Source organism: Pituophis catenifer, unplaced genomic scaffold (assembly GCF_029215685.1).
Source record: "Pituophis catenifer annectens isolate HBS135680 unplaced genomic scaffold, rPitCat1.0.hap2 SCAF_4, whole genome shotgun sequence".
Taxonomy (NCBI): domain Eukaryota; kingdom Metazoa; phylum Chordata; class Lepidosauria; order Squamata; family Colubridae; genus Pituophis; species Pituophis catenifer.
Genome location: NW_027256884.1, coordinates 104,517,946 through 104,541,427, shown reverse-complemented (window position 1 = coordinate 104,541,427; position 23,482 = coordinate 104,517,946). Strand labels below are relative to the sequence as shown.

General features: G+C 37.8%; 1 protein-coding gene across 1 annotated transcript in view; it reads left to right on the top strand.

Moving 5' to 3' along the window:
* Nucleotides 1–22,946, top strand: part of ARHGAP31 (Rho GTPase activating protein 31) — a 113,926-nt gene extending 90,980 nt beyond the window's left edge. Inside the window, exons 7-12 of the mRNA XM_070943832.1 lie at nucleotides 1,421–1,619; nucleotides 3,100–3,224; nucleotides 4,246–4,305; nucleotides 7,633–8,253; nucleotides 15,513–15,802; nucleotides 20,478–22,946. Coding sequence (XP_070799933.1) covers nucleotides 1,421–1,619; nucleotides 3,100–3,224; nucleotides 4,246–4,305; nucleotides 7,633–8,253; nucleotides 15,513–15,802; nucleotides 20,478–22,901 — 3,719 coding nt within the window. The 3' untranslated portion in view covers nucleotides 22,902–22,946. The remainder of the gene's footprint in view (nucleotides 1–1,420; nucleotides 1,620–3,099; nucleotides 3,225–4,245; nucleotides 4,306–7,632; nucleotides 8,254–15,512; nucleotides 15,803–20,477) is intronic.
* The last annotated feature ends 536 nt before the right edge of the window (nucleotides 22,947–23,482 follow it).

Below are 23,482 nucleotides of genomic sequence, written 5' to 3'. Positions count from 1 at the left end.
AATTTAGCTGTTGTTCTGTCCCATAACAATCTTAAAAAAGAAAAAGGTGTAAATACTATGGGCTCATAAGTTACAGCTGCCGAGTGGACAGGCTGCTTTAAATTGTTCCTTTCTGGCAGCTGTTAATGGCAAAACATTCAGTTAAGGGATTATTTTCACCACATATCATGAGTAGTACTCAATAAAAGTTGCAGACCTGTTTTAAGAATTTCCTAGGCTCCCTTATAAACAGTTCCATATGAATGGTGTACAACATGATAAAGGCTTTCAGAAGAGACCATTTTCATGGTTTCTATATAATAACGAGTCCCTTGGACTGTGAGTCCCTTAGAATGCAAGGCGATCAAACCGGTCAGTCCTAGAGGAGATCAACCCTGACTGCTCTTTAGAAGGCCAGGTCCTGAAGATGAAACTCAAATATTTTGGCCACCTAATGAGAAGGAAGGACTCACTGGAGAAAAGCCTAATGCTGGGAACGATTGAGGGCAAAAGAAGAAAGGGATGACAGAGAACGTGGTGTCTGGATGGAGTCACTGAAGCAGTAGGTGTGAGCTTAAATGGACTCCAGAGGATGGTAGAGGACAGGGAGGCCTAGAGGAAAGTTGTCCATGGGGTCACAATGGGTTGGACATGACTTCGCAACTAACAACAAAATATAATAACGTTTAAAACAAGGTCAAAATATTTAAAATCAAATGCAAAGTCCGTTATTCAAATTGTAAAAATAACACGATCATAAGACTCTCCCCCCCCCCGCCTTTCCATTCAGGTATATTCTGCTTCACTTCTGTTTAATCTGGCTTTCTCCTCTTATTTTATTATAAAGTGTGTTTGGAGGTGAGCTCTCTTTGCTATGGCTTTTCCAATAAATAAATAAAAACACAGCTAATTAAAAGAAATGCTAAAGTGCCAATTTTGAAGCTGGGAAAGCTGTTTTTAACCATCCGGACTTTTTTTTTTTTAGTTCCAGGGCTGTAACTTCCTACTTCCTTCTAACAATAGCAGTCAGTCTTGAATAGGAAAAACAGCAACGATATTCAGAACAAATTTCCAAAATAATCTGGATGGGAGAGAAGTATTGCTTCATCTTCAAAACTAGGAAAAGACCTTAGTCTTCTCAAAGTTCAGCACAAATAAACACCGTCACTTTCAGAAGATGCATGCCAGCCAAGGCACTGTGGAGTGTGGCTGCTGACCAAGGGACTATTGGGGTAGAGGGCAGGGTGCTGAATTGCATTAGTGGATGAGAAGTGAATTTGTTCAACAATCACATTTGCAAACAATGTCACTGGGAAAGTTTATTCATTAAAGGCATTGCTTGAGATATCTATTGCTTTTCCATTTCTCTCTGGCATTCCCACCTTCCATTCCATACCCAAATTAGGCTAGATTCTAATGTGTTTTTCCTTCCATTTTTCAGAGAATAAACCTGTAATGAAGAGCCTAACTTTACCTTCCACTTCTCTGCCAATGAAGCTGGTGAGCTTGGAAGAAGCTCAGGCCCGAAGCCTCTCAGCCTGTCACCCTGCCCGCAAAGAGCGAAGAGAGAACAGTTTGCCAGAAATTGTCCCAGCCACAGGCTCCTTTTTCCATACCGTCCTTGATCTGCCAGATAGCAAGTAAGTACCCCTTGTTTTAGTACCTGAAAACTGAACACAAAAGATAAATCGGGCCTTGAAAGAGCCTATAAATTTAATAAATAAACAAATATCATCCAAAGATCTACCATCGTCTAACTCAGAGTTCCCCAACGTTTCTGGCTTTGTGGACCGGTGGGGGAGGAAGAGGGGGTCATTCCACATGAGTGGCCGGCAAGGGCATACTCGCACAGCTCCTGCCGCTCATGCAAATGAAGCCTATGTGCTTGCCCACTGCTTGCAGAAGTGAGGGTGTGCATACATGCGCTCAGCAGTTGTTTCTACCACCCAGTTGCAATCTCCTCATGGCCCACAAGTTGGGATCCCCTGGTCTAACCTGTCTTCTTTGTTGCTCTGAGGCATCTTGTTAGATGCAATTGGTGTGTAGCCAATTTGCACCAACTATAACAGTGTGCAGCCAAGCACTAGAAGAGAAACCATCAGCCATTTGATAGCTTCCATGAATAAGCTTAGTGCAATTTTGGGAGGAGGAACCATATTCCCCAGCACTGTATAGATACATCAAAACTTGAAATATGTGTTTAAAATATATAGACTCACACCCCCCCCCCATTCCCCAACATTGCTGTGAGAAGGATAACATTAAATCCCTGGTCAGTGTCAGTATCTCCAGTATCAGGCAGACAGATGGATACAGGAATAGTTTTTCTGCTTTGCTTCATTTCAAGTGTTTGATCAGCAGGAGTGGAATGCAAGGCTTGAGGCACCTGTGATAAGACAGCCACCTACTGGTAACCTTCCCCAATTACATTTGCAATAGCTAGCTTAATCTTCATTCTTTATTTGGGTAGCATATCCAATATTCTATATTTTACTCTTATGCACAGTTGGATACCGTTGAAAGATGACAAAAGCTGTTATGCAAGACTTATATTATCCAGCCACAATGGAATCGTCATCAGTACTTTTTAGATACTTAAATTGCTGTTGGGATATGGCATTTGATCATGTTCCCATAATATAAATGAGGGCTTGAGTAGCCACATCTTTGTACGAGTAATAAATTCTGAATCACATAAAGCATTAGCATGAATGGCAGACCGTATTGAACTCACAGGCCTGAGGTCAAATGTTATTTTACCCATAATTTCATTGGGTGGAGTTGGCCAGTCATAAAAGGCCATTTCCCACATCATACATAATATAACATATATAATTAGTGGGAAAGGGAAAGCAGTCATTTTCTGGGTCAAACTGTCTAGCCTCTTGGCTACTCTGATGGCAAGAGCCCTCTATGTTTCAAATCAAAGCCTTCACACCATCTGCTACCTGATCTTTTTTTAGCTGGAGATGCTGAAGCTTTCTTGGCTACAGCTGTGAAAAGTGGTAAAAGAAAGTCTTAGAGGAAATGAAGGCAAACAAAAGGGACGCATTAAAAACATATTAATCTTAACTGTTAACCATTGCTACTTATTTACAGATCTTTGATTTTATCTTTCAGGAGAAAATTATCCACAAAGCCCAAGAAATGGAAGTCTATTTTTAATCTCGGCCGGTCAGGATCAGAAGCTAAAACTAAACTGAGCCGCAATGGAAGTGTGTTTGTTCGAGGACAAAAAATCTCGGGTAAAGATTCCCTATGGCCTTCAGTAATATAGCTTCTCTTTTTTCCCTTAGCTTGCCCTTGGCCAACAGGGGAAAAAAAAACATCCCAGCACTTTGCAAAAGATCATTCATGCTAATAAAGTAACGAGGATTAAAAGCCAGTATGAACGATGCTTGACAACAGCATGGGGGAGACTGCATATTTAATCTATTGCATCATGCCAAGTATCACTTCAGTAGGACAATAACAGGCAGTCATATCCCAAAGCCTATGAAATTCTTGCTGTGAATACTGTCTATTATTTTACTGTGTTTAACATGCATTTCTGAATTCTCTGAATGCATGCGCAGGCAGAGGTCAAGTGTACGTCTGCCAAGCTGTTACTAAGAATATGCCTATGCCAGTCATTTTATTAAGGAGTCCTGGAACATGTGTCCATCTCATCTTGTCTGGGGTTTTTGATGAGATAATCACTATCTTATTAAAGAAATGTACCGGCTCCCCTCCAACAATCCTTGTAGAACAAAGAAGATACAATTACTGTGCGTAGCTTTTAATTCTTGAAAAAATATATATTTATTACCAGATAAGTACCTTACATGAAGGATAGGTGTCCAAACAGTTGTCGCAATGAGGAAGGATGAAGAAATAATTCAGTCTTGATTAACAGCCCAACACTCTGCTTAGGGAGAAGATAGTGGGTTCCTTGAATAAAGAACAATGCACAATTATTCATTGTTTATGAATAAGCAACTCAGAAAATCCTTGCAAAAATCGTATCGCTATTTTGGCAGATAAACATATTGAATAAAACTTCCTTTTTTCACTGTGCTAAAAAAATAGTAAGAAAACATTGCACCTCTTATACCTTGCTAGCTGGTAAACCTTAGTTTTAACTGTAAATTAAAGATAGAGCTGTATGTATTCTCAGGATATTAAATCTTTTTCTGCTTTGCAGCTGCACTTGTTAACAATTTTCATTTCCGTATAACTGCAGTGTGTGGTTATATTTCCAACATTTTACATCCTTTCCTTCTACAGAGAAAGCAACCATTCGACCAGCTAAAAGCATGGACTCACTTTGTTCACTTCCAGTAGAAGGTAAGATTTGGTCAGTGTGTATCAAATATGGAAAAGTCAAAAATTTACTCATTTTTGGGGCATTTTTATAGCAGAAGCTGAATTTGTGTAATTTTGATGGACATACTGAATATCTGTTTAGAGTAAATCTGTTTGTGGGATTTATTGCATGCAAATGCAGTCCTGTTCATAGAATCAGTAGATTCAGTGGTGGGTTACCCACCAGTTCGGACCGGTTCGCAAGAACCGGTAGTAAAACTGGCGGGAGGCCCCACCCACCACCCCAGATGTTGTCATTACCGATCTGTGCATGAGTGAAGTGCGCGCGCGTGCGTGATTCCATTTTGAACCGGTAGTAAAGGTAAGTAGAACCCACCCCTGAGTAGATTGTGAAAAACATCAAAAAGCACTTAGTACAGTCACTGGTCAGACAGAGTGCTGGAGTAGCCACTTGCCTTTCCCCATCATCTTCTTTTTCTAGATGAATTCATGATTCAAAAGAAAAAAAATCCAAGATTTTCACTATGATATGAGCCAGCAGTGTGTGGCTATGTGCAGTGTGCAGCAGCAGTCAACAAATTAATACTATCCTTGGTTGTATAAACAGAGGCATAGAATCAAAATCACGTGAAGTATTAGTATGCTTTATAAAGCCTTAGTAAGGTTTTATAAAGATGGAATGCTGCATCCAGTTTTGATCACCACATTGCAAAAAAGATGTTGAGACTTTGGAAAAAATGCAAAGAAGAGCAACTAAGATGATTAACGTCTTAGACTAAAGACTAAAACATATGAAGAACGGTTGCAGGATTTGGGTATAGATATTCTAGAGAAAAGAAGGTCTAGGAGGGACATAACAGCAGTATTCCAGTATTTGAGAGGTTGCCACAAAGAGGAGGGGGGTCAATCAAAGCACAAGAGGGCAGGACAAAAAACAATGGATGGAAACTAATCAAGGAAAGAAGCAACCTGGAATTAAGGAGAAACTTCCTAACAGTGAGGATGCCGTCAGAAGTTGTGGGTGCTTCATCACTGGAGGTTTTTAAGACAGGACAGTCACTTGTCTGAAATGGTATAGGATCTCCTGCTTGAGCAGGGGGTTGGACTAGAAGACCTCTAAGGTCCCCTCCAAGGTTCTATTCTGATTGACTATTGTTTATGCAAAACTTTAGTTGCTTGAATAAGAGGAGTTTCTTTTGGGATACTCTACTGAAAAATTTATGTAGTCTGGGAGATTTGTCAATCTTATGACAACTTTCCAGTCTGTATCATCTAGCGGAGGCCATTTTCTCATTGTGGAATTTATGAGATGTACAGTATAGGAGTGGTCTCTCCATAGTAATCCATGCTTTGCAATCTCCTAGATTTCTGAGACACACTCTGTGTGGATCTGCTGTTGAAGATGGTTTAGAATCTGTGCTACAGGCAGATACAAACTTGTAGACTTGTACAGTACTTCATGAATGCAAGGTCACTTAATATTAATTCTCAATGCACTAGTTGGCTCTGATCAACCCCAACTATAATATGTAAAGCTGCAAATGGTTTATGATTTGGTTAACCTCTAGGAATGGCTGTCCCTTTATTTTTGTTTGTGTAACATTAAACATGTTCTTAGAAATAGCCTGTTTTAGGGATCATCCAATTACCAGGGGAAGGCTGGATTCATAAGCATTCCAACCACAACTATTATTTTTCCTTAGAAATTAGATTGTTGCCAGTGTTGAGATTACTGCAATTTTGGGTCTTGGATGAAGGAATTCTTTTCTACCAAGCCTTTTGATTGTTTTTTTGATTAAAACAAAATTGGATCAATGTCAAAATAGGCTGTTTGAGCACCGATATTGGATCTATTTTGATCAACATGGAAACATTTTTCCAAAGTGAAAGATTGGCTATAAGAAATTATATTTAAAATTATAATTACATCAGTTTTCTGCATCTAGAGACAAACCTTGCTGTTATTATTGCTACTTCAGAAAAATGGTTTGTGGCAAGCTGTTGCTTGCTGTGTATCGCACTACTGTATTATCACTTATATCAACAAATACCTTAAGGTAATGGATGACTGCAGTTTATGGGGGTAAGGGAGAAGTGGGAGGAATAGTGAAAGAGTTTTTTTTATATTTCTTTATGGGGGGGATTCCACCTTAACAGATTCAGAGAGGGAGAGGGAAACAGAAAGAGTGAGGGGATGTTGCAAATATGGATCCAGAGAAAGGTTGAGGGGAAATATATACGCTTCTCTCATTTTCTTCCCTATTTCACCACCACCCAAGCTTTATATTTCAGCCTGTCCATCTTTTAAAACAATTTTATGATTGATGCTTTCAGCTTTGAAAAAAGATAGAGAATTGAGGAGAAAGTGGAAAATACCCCCTTTACCCCAAGTTTCTCTTTTACTGAATATACTTTTCCCTATCACCATTTCCAAATAGACGGAAGATGGAATCCATGACTGGGATACAAGAATACAGATTTGAGGATACCAAAGCAGGTCATGATGACTGCTTTTGAAATTATAATTGTAAAGTGGGGGAGAGCTTAGAAATAAATACAGCCAGTGGTCTAACAGAAAATTGAATCATGCCTAGCAAGTATTGTGCAAGGAAAAAGCTCTCTTTAAGTCAGCCTGGTTTATCCCTACTCTCAATAGAGTATTTACCATAAGATTACAGCATTTGTGGGGTGACACAGGTGATAAACCACACATCATAATTCCACAATGCAAACTTTGTCCCTTATGTACTTGTGTTTGATACCTTGATGCAATTATGAAAGGCCAGAATTCACATCATGTTGTTGCAACACATTCTTATCATTTTTTCCTCATCATGGTGTGTACCAGGTATTGACCCAAAGGAAATTCTGAAAGTTAGCTTTTGCTGGGCCATTATAAAGATGGAACAGACTTTTGAAGAAAATATTAATCACCCTGTGTGCTCTAGAAGAAATAAAAGATGTGATTTAAAAGTTCTATCTGGCCAAGTATTCAAACTAATCTAAGATAAATAACCATGGGATATTGTACTCAGATAACCCAGATCTCCATGCTAATCCCAAGGTTCTGCCATGTTCTGTGATATTAATTTTACTCCAAAAGAGCAAAATAGTATCAATCTACCATTATTATTTTTCTTTTAATGCCCCTTTAGATTCTTCTTTCCCCTCTCCATAAATATGATTGAATCACAGCATCACTAGAATGTGTCTGTGACCCTTCAACATTAAAAAAACAACAACAAATTAATAAATGTACAATGTACAATTCAGGCCAAAAAAAGATTGACCATCTATGAGAGACCGGATTGGCAAAATTCATCTTTGTTTTCTTCCTTTCTTCCTTAGGAGAAGATGAAAAAGGTCATTTCAAGCGCACAATCACGACGGGAGGGTTTTTTGTTCCAATGATGAAACAACGACTGGGGGGACCTAGCAGCTCATTTGACCTCAACAAACAAGACACAGAGTGGGATCTCAAAGGTGCCATGAAAGGAGCAGAGGGAGGAGCAGAGGACAATGCAGAGAATCATATTCCACGGCCAACCCAAATGAAACCACTTCCTGAGCAACTGAAGGTATTCCGCGCCACTGAAGACCCTGAGAATGAGCAAACTTCCCCAAAGATGTGCCGTATGTTCTTTACTTCAAATGATGGGACATCCAATTTGGGATTCCATGGGACTCTATTCCCCCTGGAAGCCTCTCCCCGTCACCAACATAAAGCCTTGAATATCTCAGAGCCCTTTGCTGTCTCAGTTCCCCTTCGAGTATCTGCAGTCATCAGTATCAACAGTACACCTTGTCGGATGCCTGTCAGAGACAAAGCAGCTTTCTCTGGCCTTCAAGAATCTTCTTTTCTGGGAAAAGAAAGTGCTATCTCTTCAGTCCCTGAAGGTGACAACCATGACCAATTAGAGCATGTCACAGTCAAGGAAGAAAAGAAGCCTGAGTCCAAATCCATAACAGGTAAGCTCAGAATAAGGATGGATGATGTTCCAGGAGATGTTGAACAGCTTGTCTCTAGCCATGGCAAATGATCAAAAGAATGAGATTTGCAAATGTTGAGGACAACATTTGGAAACAGTTGTGCACTCTGACTTAGAAAAGGCTGTAGTAATTTGTTCACAAGAGACCTCCAACATGGGTAATAGAGAATATTTGAAATATTGAGAGCATGTCATGGATATTCTTGAAGAATATTTGACACACATGTTTTTTCACAACATTGCTTTTTTTTGGTGGGAACATGAAGTTGAAAATGCCAGTTTACCTGAATACCTATTGCTCTCTCTGTCCGTCCATTCTTTTTTCTTTTTGCTAGTGAAGAAAGAAAACCTAGATATATTACAGTGATTTTTTTTAAAAAAAGTAAAACTAGCAAAAGAAAAGCTAATTAACAGGGGAAAAAATCCTTATAATTATCAATAGCAGTTTAAAATGGATGTAATCCTTCAAGCTTGTTCAATCACAGAGCAACGCATTGTGACATCTTCTCATTTTTATAATATTTTTTTCCCAAAATAATAGATATCAATCTTATACCCTGTCTCTAGAGGTTCTTTAAAAGTGAGGATTTTTTATAAGAAAAGTGAAGAGTTTTTTTCCCCCGTTACATAAAATAGTTAAAAATATCCTGTGGAACAGAGTGCCTTTAGGAACACATGGGTGACTCTGTATTGGAGATGCCAGAGCCTGAGGATGTTATGAAAACCTTGCCTGCAGTGATACAGCTGGAGTGATCTTTTTACTTAGTTATTAATGGAACAAAAGGGAAGTCTTAGTAGTGGGCTGAAAGTAACTGTCAAGTTATTACATGTACTTGGAAGAACATAAAGACAAAAGCAAGTTTTAGAAAGAATCAATTGAGGCAGGAAAGCACCTGGCAAGGAACGGCAGAAGCTTCCCCAATTGCTTTCCACTCGAAACCTCTTTTCATTAAAAATATAATAAAAAATCAGAGTACAGTATTTTATATGTCTATTTTATATACCTAGATTTCCTCTTAAATCAGATTACTGCATTATCCTGAACATCTAGAGCAGATGCTGGCAACACACTGCCAGGGCATCTATTACATTCTTGTAATGGCTCCCAAAATAAATGAAATGATATTTTTGAATAATTATTAAATGGCCAGTTTTCAGAGATTCTGGTGTGAGATCTCATTAAATTCTAGACTTCTTTTCTAGATGTCACAAGAACCCAACATGAGGTTGCAAAGATAGTGATCTCATGAAAATTTAGGCATTAAAAATATTTAGGCCATAACTGAAGTTCTTATGATAGCATTTACAGCTTGAAACTGTTGAAAACTCCATATATTTAGAGATGTTGGGATATGAAGGATCATGCTAAATCATATATTCTATATGTATATGATTTAGATATGTAAAAGAACCCAGATTCAATATGTGCCACTTCCAGATAGAGATCTTTATATCTCTTTACATCTTTAATTTGCAATTTGTAGACTGCTCAGATTAGGGGCATACTAGTATATACTAAAGAGAAGAAACCATGTCTTATTACATATAATTATGCTACCAAACACACGTAGAGGGCATTGTTCATCTCACAGCTATATAACAGTTCAGGCACAGTTGACTTCAAATTATCTGTCCTTAAGATAAACTCAAATTGAGAAGTGCATAAATCTAAGGTGACCAGATTTTAACATTGGTAAAGAGGGACATTGTGGGCGTGGCTTATTTTGTGGGCGTGGCTAGCTGGTCATGTGACTGGGTGGGCGTGGCTAGCTGGTCATGTGACCGGGTGGCCATGGCTATGTGTATAGGGTAAGGTGAACAGATTTTAACATTGGTAAGAGGGACACCATTGTGGGCGTGGCTTATTGTGTGGGCGTGGCTTGGAGGCCATGTGACTGGGTGGGCGTGGCTAGCTGGTCATGTGACCGGGTGGCCATGGCTATGTGTATAGGGACTACTCAGAGGGCTGGAAAGTCATTTCTGACAGGTCCTCACACTTTTGACTGGTCCTCACACTTATGACCATCCTCACATTTATGCCCGTGCAGCATTCTTAACAACCATGTCACTCATTTCACAACTGCTTCTCTTCACCATGATGACAAGATAGGGCAAAAATGTAAAATGTGAGGACAGTCGTAAGTGCGAGGACTGGTCAAAAGTGCGAGGACCAGTCAAAAATAACTTTTTCCCTCTGAGTAGTCCATATGCACAAAAGGACTAACCAGAGGGCTGAAAAAAGTCATTTCTGACAGGTCCTCGCACTTTTGACTGGTCCTCACACTTATGACCATCCTCACATTTATGCCCGTGCAGCATTCTTAACAACCATGTCACTCATTTCACAACTGCTTCTCTTCACCATGGTGATAAGATAGGGAAAAAAACGTAAAATGTGAGGACAGTCGTAAGTTCGAGGACTGGTCAAAAGTGCGAGGACCAGTCAAAAATAACTTTTTCAGCCCTCTGAGTAGTCCATATGCACAAAAGGACTAACCAGAGGGCTGAAAAAAGTCATTTCTGACAGGTCCTCGCACTTTTGACTGGTCCTCACACTTATGACCATCCTCACATTTATGCCCGTGCAGTATTCTTAACAACCATGTCACTCATTTCACAACTGCTTCTCTTCACCATGGTGATAAGATAGGGAAAAAAACGTAAAATGTGAGGACAGTCGTAAGTTCGAGGACTGGTCAAAAGTGCGAGGACCAGTCAAAAATAACTTTTTCAGCCCTCTGAGTAGTCCATATGCACAAAAGGACTAACCAGAGGGCTGAAAAAAGTCATTTCTGACAGGTCCTCACACTTTTGACTGGTCCTCACACTTATGACCATCCTCACATTTATGCCCGTGCAGCATTCTTAACAACCATGTCACTCATTTCACAACTGCTTCTCTTCACCATGATGACAAGATAGGGCAAAAATGTAAAATGTGAGGACAGTCGTAAGTTCGAGGACTGGTCAAAAGTGCGAGGACCAGTCAAAAATAACTTTTTCAGCCCTCTGAGTAGTCCATATGCATAAAAGGATACAGTAATTGAGAGGGATGAAGGAAGGGAAGGGAAATTAGAGTAGGAGTGACGGTTAAGAGAGGGAGGAAGAGAGGAGGAGAAGGAGAAAGGAAGAGGAAGTAGGGAGGAGAAGAAGAGGGGGGGAAGAGAAAGTAAGAAGGAAAGAAAAGAGAGGTGGTAGGTTTGAGGAGAAAGATTGCTGTACAATAAAAAAGATGAAAGGGAAGAAAGCCAATCCCAAACAAATATAAAGATATTAAGATAAAGAATGAATTGTTAAACTTTAAAGAATAAAAGAGAACAAATATGAATAAATAGCAATAATTAGAAACACACATACATACAATGTATTTTCTTTGAACAGAATATTTGGCTGGTTCACAAATTTAAACAGTGTTTAGTCATTTCAATTAAATTTACAATTTCTATATTTCCTTTTTGCCATATTTATTCCTCATCTATTTTTTTAAAAAAACAATATTACCCTTCATCCTCATCTCTAATCTTAATCAAATTCAATTTTTCCCTTCTATTCTATTTTATACCCCTTCCCATTGTCATCTATTTTTATATCCATCCTCACATTGGTTAATTATGTAATTATGTAATACAGTTGTTTAATACAAATTCAACATTTTAATATAAATCAATTAGTTATATAACTATCTTTTTTGTATATTAATCAATATGAACATGAATATTCCAATTATTTCCATGCAATCCAATTTCTTACAAATCAATTAATTATACTTACCAATAATAATAAACCAAATAATTTCCCCCATATATTCCTCCAAACCACAACTTAACCATTTCTGCTTTCAACATAGTATACAATTAATAATATCTCAATTATTACAATTCCCTAGTTAAAAAGAGCTTTTTTTTCTTTTGTGTTTTAAAATCTTGAACTCTCCTCTTTTGCCCTAAATAATTTTCCATTGTTTGCACTTACCTTTTTTGGTGAGGAAAAGGAAAATAAATCTGCTGCCTAATTTTCCAACGTTGCAAGCAAACCGCAAAGCCAACAGCCTGTTTTACTTTCACTTTCGTTTTGAGCTTGGTTTGCACAAAGAGGAAAAAAAAACTGAGCAATTTAGCAAGAGCAGAGCCCTGTGCAAATCAGGTGAGAGGGGGAAGCCGAGCTAATTAACGTAGGGCGGCCCTTTGAAGCCCCGCGGCAAGAGTTTAAACAGGTTTTTTCCCTCTAGCCATCAGCGGGGATTCAGGAGGCAGCCGGGAACCAGGAGGCAGAATGAAAAATCGGGACTTTTTTAAAACGCCGTGGGACGCGGGACAAATTGCTCAAAAGCGGGACTGTCCCGCCAAAAGCGGGACGTCTGGTCACCTTACATAAATCCAAAAACAAAATTAAGATAGCCTCCATTCATAACCAGGTTAGAAAATCATTTTCATTTAAAAAGCCAGACATATCTATTTATCTGTCTGTCTGTCTGTCTGTCTGTCTGTCTGTCTGTCTGTCTGTCTCCTTTTCAGTCTGTTTTTCTTTCTTTTTATTTGTCCAAAGAATAACCATGTTAAGCATAAATTGTACTTAATGCAACAGATTTCCATTTGCTCTTCTATGCAGATTCAGTTTGAAGAAAGCTGTCTGCTTAATTCACTAAATTCCATAAATGCATGGACATTCATTGTTGTAGACATGTTAAATACTGCTACCCTGTTTTCCCCAAAATAAGACATCCCCTGATAATAAGCCCAATCGGCTTTTGAGTGCATGGCAATAAGGCCAAGCACTTATTTCAGGGTTCAAAAAAATTATAAGACAGGGTCTTATTTTCAGAAAAACACTGTACATTTTAAAAGAATCAGGATGTATTCTTATTGAAATTATGGTTAACTTTGTGTTGATGTGTAGCTAGACACTTCTCTGGGAAACTTGGGACTGTAATAATTTGTGTCTCCACAAGGTGGTTTTATTCCTTATTGTCACATGGGCCTTTAATCAACCTCTTGAAAGACTTTAACCACAGCTGATTTAGTTATCATGAAGAGGCCCTTTGATCTGTGAAGTTCAAACACATCCATTCATGCCAATATAATAGTTTAAATTTAAACTTTAAATTAAAGTTTTACAATGCATATAAAAAAATAACACAAACTAATAAAGAACAGAAACAGTAAAAAATCAAAAACAAAGAAAACCAACAATACAGAAACAATAAAAAAAATAGAAGATTCCAATTTATTTGCATCAAATAGCAATACAATTGCAAAATTCATCCTTATTCTATTATTACAAAACAGCTCACTTTTTTCTATATTCAGGTTTTTTTTCTAGTAATCAAAATCACAAATCATAAGTACATTTTTTCTGTTTCATGCAAAAAGTCCATAGGAGGTTTCCAGTCAACCAAAATGTAGGCATCGTTTTTTTTTCTCCTTTAATCAGAGGGATTAATGTAGCTATTTCTACTAGTTCCATAATATTCACCAATCATTTCTCCATTATAGCGTGTGTCAAATGTTTCTACTTTTGAGTACAAGTAATCTCATTGTAATTGTCATATATAAAAACAAAGTTCCACAACTTTTTTTTCCAGCTGCTTGTCCATTAGTTCCCCCCCCCAAAAAGTCTCTGATTTCAGTTGTACTTTAACCTTTTAAATCTTCTGAATTAATCCATGTATTTGTAATGTTTTGGCTTTCTTACATATCCACCAAACCAGTGGTGAAATCCAATTTTTTTTACTACTGGTTCTGTGGACGTGGCTTGGTGGGCATGGTGTGGCTTGGTGGGTGTGACTTGGCCATGGCAGGGGAAGTATACTGCAAAATCTCCATTCCCACCCCACTCCAGGGGAAGGATATTGCAAAATCTCCATTCCCACCCCACTCTGGGGCCCCAGAGGTGGTATTTGCCAGTTCTCCGAACTACTCAAAATTTCCGCTACCAGTTCTCCAGAACCTGTCAGAACCTGCTGGATTTCACCCCTGCACCAAACATGATAAAATGTCCCTTCTTGTTGTTCACATTTCCAACAAAAGTTTAAAAAAACCTTCATATATTCTAGATCATTTCTCTGTTGACAAATACAAATGTTACATCATTTTATAAACAGTAAAAATAGAACGTAATGTAAATTTCAGTCCTTTCAACCATATATTTTCCCATTGGTTCATTTGCATTTTAAAGCCAATTTTTTTTATTCATTTTGTTATACATTCCTTTACTTGTTCTTCTACTGTCGCATATTTCAGAAAAAGTTTATATATTTCAGCAATGACATGTTCATCAGTGAGTAGTAGGGTTTTTATTTTTATTTTTTTATTTTTTTAAAATAAGTTTTATTACACACATATTAAAACATTGGACACGGTGTAACCATCCTGGCATTCTCTTTGCCATACATACTAAAATGAAAGATATGTATCATATATACCTTAATACTTATATACAATTAGTCTGTTCAGTATTTACATATATAAAGACATCCTTTTCTGTCTATATTACTTATACATTTGTTTTATCCATTATCATTCTATTGTAGTTACATACATAACTTTAATTCTACATTTTATGAATTCTAGTCAGTTCTTGTTTTTCGACTCTCTTTTCTGTTCCAACCATTGATAAAATTTATTCCATATCTCGTGGTATTCTGACTCGCCTTTATTTTTCAATTCCTAAGTTAATCTATCCATTTCCACACATGTCAAAATTTCCTTTATCACTTCATCTTCTAGAGGAGTTTCCTTATTTTTCCAATTTTGGGCAAAACTCATTCTTGCTGCTGTTATAATACGTATTATTAAATAAATTACCCCTTTACTCTATACAGCAGAGGTCTTCAAACTTGGCAGCTTTAAGACTTGTGGACTTCATAGCTGGCTGGAGAATTCTGGGAGTTGAAATCCACAAGTCTTAAAGCTGCCAAGTTTGAAGATCTCTGCTATACAGTATAGTAGGGTTTTTATTATGGGCTTCAGAAATCTGAAATTTCACTAAGGGACAGCAATGAGAGATTTCTATAGCTTTCAGCACAGACAGGGCTGTCCAGAAGTTTTGAAGCTGCCATCTCAGTACAATGCCTTCCAGAAGCACCAGAACTATTGTCATATGCAGTTGGCTTCAGGTTGAGGAAGGTTGATTTAGAATAAGTTGACCTTTTCATTATACGGTTTCTTCTTTTTCTTTTGATTGTTTTGTTTTCTTCTTTAAGATTTATATATCTGCTTTTTATTTGATTTGGTTATATAGATTCTACAACTGAGAAAATAGCCATTGTTAAGAAGCTGGAGTCTGTAAGTATTCGTCAAGTAACAGTCAATGCCCAGGAGACAAAGAGCGAAGGCGACAACTGCAGCCAACTTTTAAAAGATAAGCTCCCCCTGGAACAGAACCCACTGGTTATGATCCTTGCAAGCCAGCAGCAGACAGAGAAAGCAAGTCAAGACCAGTTTGGAATTAAGGACATGTCAGAGCAAATTTCCTGGCCACCGGAGCTATCAATAGATAAAACAGAAGATAAATCACATCTAAAGGAATTGGTAAGAAAAAGTATTGAAAGTCGTCTTCGCATCTTATGTTGTTTGACTGTTTTGCTATTTTATAAAAAAGACACCAACTATTCTTTCCTCAAGTACCATTCTTGATACACCTTGTAATATTGGACCTTTTTACACAGTGAATTCCAGATTTAAACATCTCCCAAACTGAATCAGGGTGATTTGGACATAATAAATATGTAAATCAAAGCATAATTCATCCAAAGCCAATTAATTTGATACTGAACTATCTCTGGCTTTCACTAATGATTGTGAGTTTCATACATTTACAAACAGACTGCAATGTCTAAGAATCAATCCAAAGATAATCGAAAACATTTTCCACAAAAACCAAACAAAAGCAGTCATGTTATTCAGAAAATTTTCAGGTTGCATGGATAGGTACACCTCTATTCTACTTGTAACTTTCTTCACATTTGTCCACTAAAAGATAGAAATGTGTTGGTTTGATTTTCATCTCAGAAAGATAAATAAAATTTCTGAATATGTCATTCAGTTCTACAAATAATTAAATTAGTCATTAGAGTGTCCTCCATATTATTGTTTTTTTTTAACAAGAAATGTCTGAACCTTTTTTTTTTAAAAATTGAGCTGCCTTCCTCTTCTAATAAATGTCAACAAATTTTCATCCAAACAATTGAACATAAAAAACCCCCTACAGCTTGTTTATTTTTAATAATAGCCAAGAGGGGATTCAAATTTCAGATCTCAAATTCAATTCAGTCCCCAAAAAGAATTGAGGCATTCTAAATAAACTAGACTAAAGCAGGGATGAAATGCTCCCGGTTCAGACCGGATTACCTGATCCGGTAGCGATGGCGGTGGGTGGTTTGGAGAACCGGTAGCAAAAATCCCTGCCCACCCCCCCATGCCCAGCTGAGCCGAGCGATCATCAGAGACTTTTTTTTAATTTTTAAAAGCATTTTTTCTACAACCTCTTTGGCCCGAAAAAATGCTTTTAAAAGTAAAAAAAAAAGCCTCTGCCGATTGCGCAGCTCAGCTGGGATCGTCAGAGGCTTTTAAAAGCATCTTTTCTACAGAGGTTGTAGAAAAGATGGTTTTAAAAGTTAAAAAAAAAAGTTGGCCATGCCCACTCAGTCACATTACCCCAACCCCCACCAAGCCATGCCCACTGGTAGTAACAAATTTTACATTTCACCACTGGACTAAAGCTATTTGTGGATGGGGGAAGGAATCCAAGTTCTTTTTCACTCATTACTTACTAATAATTCTCAGTCTTGAGTCAAAAAGCCCCACAAATCTTTTTTTTTCCTTCTCCTTTGCCATTGCCAAATGTTAAAGTCCAATAATGCTGATCCCAAATCTCTCGATGGAAAAAATCCTGGGAATCACATTAACATTACTGTGAGCACCACACCAAAGTGATGGTTCTGATCCCAATTTTATGTTCCCTGTAAATAAATTTATCACTACCAAACAACTAATCCATAATATTTCTCTGAATTGGATTTCCTTTGGGACTCTTTTCAAGATTATTTGGAAACTTAAGTTAAATTAAAATAGAACTGCAACTGCATTGGACTGCCTACTGTGTTTCCCCAAAAATAAGACCCTGTCTTATATTTTTTTTAACCCTGAAATAAGCAGTTGGCCTTATTGCCATGTGCTCAAAAGCCCAATTGGGCTTATTATCAGGGGATGTCTTATTTTCGGGAAAACAGGGTAGTATGAACCCTTGATTCCATTATGCTGACTGCAGGTTCATTTTTAGGTTTAAGAAAGCTGCTAAATTGATTTTTAAAGCATTGAATGGCTTGAAAACAAATATTTTCAAGGAAGAGTCTTCCCCGATGTATCTGTCATCTTTCAAATTTGTCATCCAGGATTTTTGCCAAGATGAGTGAGCTTGGTTATCTACAAAGGAGAGGCCTTTTCTCTCTCTCCAGGGAGGCACCCTTAATTTACTATCAAGGTCAAAACATTCCTCTTTATTAAAAATGTAAAAATAATGTAAAATAACTATAATGTATATAATATATGTATTTATATATTTATATCTAGTGTAAAATATCTATAACTTGCAATAAGTAAGCCTTTTTAATATCTCTACAGTAGTACTTATTAGTTGTATCCTGTTTCCTAATTTTACATTTTTAATAACATTATAATCTGTCATGAAAATGCCAGTTAGCGAGTGGATCTGAAGTAAAATAAATAATTGAAAAATTTTATATTAATCAGCACTCATGGCTGATTTTCAGATACTTGCCCTGAATTCTCAACCTATTGACCCCCTTCATGAAGCTTCAGATTGCTCATTGATCTCCAAACATGTATTATATGAACATAATAAATACTATTTTATCTGATAGCACTATGAATAATAACAGTAATACAAATGGACAGTCCCAATCATCCAGGAGGAGGGGGTTAATATTCACCACTTTAAGGAACCCTGGCCTAACAGTTTTGTTTTTGTTTTGACCCTTCAAGTCAACATTGACCCTTGGCAACTGCCTGGACAGTTCCCTCTAGCTTTCTTGGCAAGATTTCGGAAGTGATTTGCCATTGACTTCTTCCTAGGACTAAGAGAGAGTGATTGGGCCTTAGCTGGCTTTGTATACCTAATGCGGAATTAGAACTGATGGTGTCCCAATTTCTAACCTTGTGCCTTACCACTACACTGATCTGGCTGGTTGACCTAATAGTAGACTGAAATTATCCTGTTGGGAAGCTATGCTTGCAACCAATGGATCAACACTCGGTTGAACTGAATAAAAGTAGACACTTCACTTGTGGAAAAAGACTAGGAAAAAAAAATGATGATGGCAATCAATAATAATAATAATAATAATAATAATAATAATAACAACAACAACAACAACAACAACAACCACCACCACCACCACCACCACCACCACCTGATCAGTGGGTGCAGCAAAATTTCACAAACTGACTACCTACAATGCCATGACCGCGTTGCTAAGATCATTCACTGGAAATTGTGCCAGTACAATTTTGAGTACAGCAAAAACAACTGGGAACATCAGGTTGAGAAAGTTTTAGAGACTGAGAAACTCAAGATCTTGTGGGACTTTAGGATTCAGACTGACAGGCACTTGGTCCACAACACACCTGACATAACAATAGTTGAAAAGAAAAAAGTATGGTTCATTGACATTGCAATACCTGGTGATGCACGGATTGAAGATAAGCAGCAAGAAAAAATCACAAAGTACCGGGACTTGCAAATTGAAGTTGAGCGACTGTGGAAAAAGAAATTGTGTGTTGTCCCGATTGTAATTGGAGCCCTTGGAGCAATACCCAAACGGCTACCCCACTATTTAGAAATTCTAAATTTACCGGACTTGAACATTTTGACTCTACAAAAAACCACCTTATCGGAACAGCTTACATCCTCCGATGATACCTTAACAGTTCCTAGGTCCTTGGTTAGGACTCGAGCTGCTGAACTATTAACCAGCCTCAAAGGCTGTGAATCTCACTAAAGATTAACCAATAATAACAATAATAATAATAACAACAACAACAACTTTATTGTCATTGTACATGTATACACAGTATACCCATACAACGAAATTCACTTAACACCCAAAGACCAGATCCAAAACACATAACATCCCCGAACACATTCCCACCCACCACAATTTCCCACCCCTAAACCACCCAAACAACAACACAAGAGACGAAGTAATACTGTCCAACATCTCACTGATGGTGGCCCTTTAGTTCATTATTGAGTGCAATTATAGCTCTGGGATAACGTGTGGTCCAAGTTTTAATTGTTCTGTATCTTCTACCAGAAGGGAACAGTCCAAAAAGATTGTAAGCAGGATGGGAAGAGTCTCTGAGAATGTTATGCAACTTTCTCAAACAGCGAGATTCAAAGATGTCGTCCAGGGCTGCAATATAAGCAGTTTTAAAGGGGAATAGCTAATTCATGGAGCTATCAGTAATTATCTGTAATTTCTACTTTTGTTGGCAGTATATTGTTTTTAGATACTCTTAAAACACCCAGCTGCTAGAGAGCTACAGTTGAAAATGTTTGCTTTCCTGCTGTCATATCTGTGAGCTTCCTGGATGCATCAATTAGGTTACTTGTGACACAGAATGCTGGAATAAAAAGATCTTTTGACTTGTTCAAAAAAGTCTCATTTATATGTTCTTAGCCTATTTCTACTTTCATACTTATCAAAGTTAGAACTATGTTAGGGTGTCACATTTTATTAACTTTTGGCATTATAATTGTCAAGCTTGATCTTCACATTGACTTTGAGGGAGGGCCCATTATGAAGTTTCCAATGATATAAATCCAAATCCACTGAAAATATTATAGTTGATTGAAATAGTTTATTACTTTCTGATTTATTCCCACTGTATCATAGTTTTCAAATAGTGCCTCATTTTTAACATTTGGTTTCCAACAAAGTAGGATGGACAAATAACAAGATTTCTGTCTTCAATGGAGGAAATTTTCATTTTATTATTTAATTATTTATTTAATAAAATTTGAATCTATATGGTTTTTAATGGAAAAGGATAATAGATGAACTTTTCATTCTTTCAATAGAATATATGCTTAGCTGTTATTCTAAAACTTTTATGTAGTTGTTTTTTAAAAGGGCCACAACTTATAAAAAGGAGTTATGTGATCTAGATGGTTTCTCTTTTTCAGGTGGTTGATGATCATTCCAACATTGTGATGAAACCACTGTGGCCAGATATTCAACAAGAGCTGAAAATTGTTGAGTCTGAGGAGGAGTTTTCGTGTACTGGAAGTGATCTAAAGACAGACGAACAACAACAACAACGGGAGTTTAAACCAAGTCTTACATCTGTTGCATCTTCAGAAGCAAAGAGTTTTGTGTGTAGTTCTCTTCTGCTACCAACTCCCTCCAAAGAGGAAAACCTAATTGGAGGTCCATTGGCTATATCTGACATTCTTTCCAAAGAATCACAAGAGGTACAACTTTGCAACTCTGAGCCATTCAGAAAGCAGAGTAGTATTCTCTTCACCTCAGTGAAGCTGCAAAATATTCCATGCTCAAAAAATTGCCCACAAGATGATAACACAAAAAATGATCTCCCATCTCAATCCTCAGATTGGAAGTTTCCATCAGAACTAAAAGAAAACACAGCTTTTTCAACAGACAAGTCATCATATTCCAAAGAAAATAATTTAGATCAGCTAGAATGTGAAAGTAAGGATTGGCTTATTCAAAGAGAGAAAAAAGTTGAAACAGCAACCCAGTTCAAAAAAAGCAGTGACACATATTCAGAGAGAGATCTAGCCAATTCAAAGATTCAATGTAGAGCTGAAGTCCCATGGGTCAAAAAGGGCAGAATGAATGATCAAAACTCTGCTAATCAACAGGAGGAAGATACATGGAGTGACCATGTCCATGGTTTAGAATTGCTAGAGCCATGGGAAGATCATCAGTGGGTCACCAGTCCCCTTCATTCTCCTACCTTGAAAGAAACTCAAGGGAAGGCACTTCAGGAGTTTCAGCCACAGAACCAAGGAATGGCCCAAAGCCATTTCAAGAAACCATGTTTCAGTCGTAGCTTTTCTTTAGATAGTAAAGATTTTTTGAAAGCTCATTGGACTATAGAAATACCTTTAACTAATGCACACGAGGAACAGCTTTGTGGTGACCTAGAACAAGGAATGAAGGAATATTCACCAGGACTGTGGAAAGAAAGTTTTCAGAAAGCTGAAGCCTGGCTGAATTGTTTAAAGGAAACTTCAAACTCACATGAAACAAACACAAAATATCTAAGTCATAAAGCAGGCTTTGCAGCCACAGAGTTGCCTTCTAGCCTTGAAGGATTGCCTAGTGTTGCCTGCAAAGCATTGGTTAAGAAGGAAGTGCCTAAAGATGACAAAAATCAAGAAAACATGAAGCTAGATTTGCCTTTGTCACAATTCAATACTGAGGTCAATTTATTAAATTCAAACTGCACAGGAAAGCAGGCAACTAATATTCAACGGAACGACAGACCGGGAGTTCCTGTTATGAAAGGACCATGTTGTACTAAAGAGCTGCAGATCAATAAAGGTGAAGACATTCCATGTAAAGGAAAGCCAAGGCCCTCTTCTCTCAACCTGGATTCTGTCCTTCCACTCACCAGCCGTTTTAATTTTGACAACTTGTCTTTCCCCTCTTCACCCAGGCACTTTCTCTGCAGGCAGAAAGATGCTAAGTCTAGTGATTCTGCACCATCCCTTCCTCTTGCTTGTCCAAGTGAAAATAAAACTGACCTTTGGGGGTCACACTTTGATCCTCAAGACTTAGACTTGGAATACATAATGATGGCTCACGCTACCACTGGTCGTCGTAATTCTGCCCCTGTAAGTGTTTCAGCAGTAAGAACATCTTTCATGGTTAAGATGTGTCAGGCTCGAGCTGTCCCAGTAATTCCACCAAAGATTCAATATACCCAAGTTCCCCAGCCTTTGCAGGCACAAAACCCCAACTGCAGAATCCCAGTGGCATCAGAGAATAAACAAACAGAAGTCAAGAAAAGTCTAATCAAGCCCATTCAAAATGCTCAGGGTCAGCTGCAACTCCCAAAGAGTCCACCACTTGATGGGATGATGGGAAAAGAAAACAACAGTACACTCATTTTGGATTCAGCTGCAGCTAGAAAAGCCGAACCACCTTTTCCCAATCATAATACTACTCAGGATGCACCAGTTCTTCGGCGAAAGAGAACCTCTGAAGGAGAAACTACTGGAGATACTCCACAGTCCTCAAAAATGGAGAGGCCATCTGGGGTTTCGAAGCCTTCTTACAGATCTAGACCAGGAAGACCTCAGAGCCTTATTCTATTTAGTCCTCCCTTTCCTATCATGGACCATCCCTCTTCTGCAGACTCTAGAGTATTGTTATCTCCCATAAGAAGCCCTACACAGACCCCTTCTCCAAGTCCAATTTTGAATGATTTATTAGGGGCAGCCCCAGAGGGTGTCACTCTTCGTAACAAGATGACTATTCCAAAGAATGGCCAAAGACTAGAGACATCTACAAGTTGCTTTTACCAACCACAGAGGAGGTCTGTAATTCTGGATGGAAGAAGCGGGCGTCAGATAGAATAATGTCTTTCAATTTCTCTTCCCTGGTGGATGAGATATACTGGTAACACTGAGAACTATGAATATGATGGTATTATTGCTAAATGCTTATTACTAAAACAGTAATTGTTGATTTCAACAATCCTTAATTTTATATTTTGTCACATTTAATAGATGAAATTATCCCATAGGTGAAAGCAACATTTTACTGCAAGGAAAGGCAGAGGTAAAAGTTGTCTAGAAATGTATTCCTTTATAAGACACTCTCATGCTTCTGCTTCCCACCAACAGACACGAATCATCTCAGCTAATGTTCCTTTCCATGATCTTGCTTATTGCCTTCCTATAATGTTGAAATGCTAAGTATTGGGGATTCCAGTCCTGGTATGTATTAAGAACAGCAGACCTGCTCCATGCATCTATATTCAGACCTACAAGGAGCATTGTCAAAAGAATAATGTGCACGCTGGGCACTCAAATAAGTGGTGAGAGAGGAATGCTGATGTGTTTGAGTGAAACCTATTTTGATAAGCTATTATTATTAAAAACACCAATTATATCTTACACTTCTCTAAATGGTTGATGGACTTTAATACTGATTATAG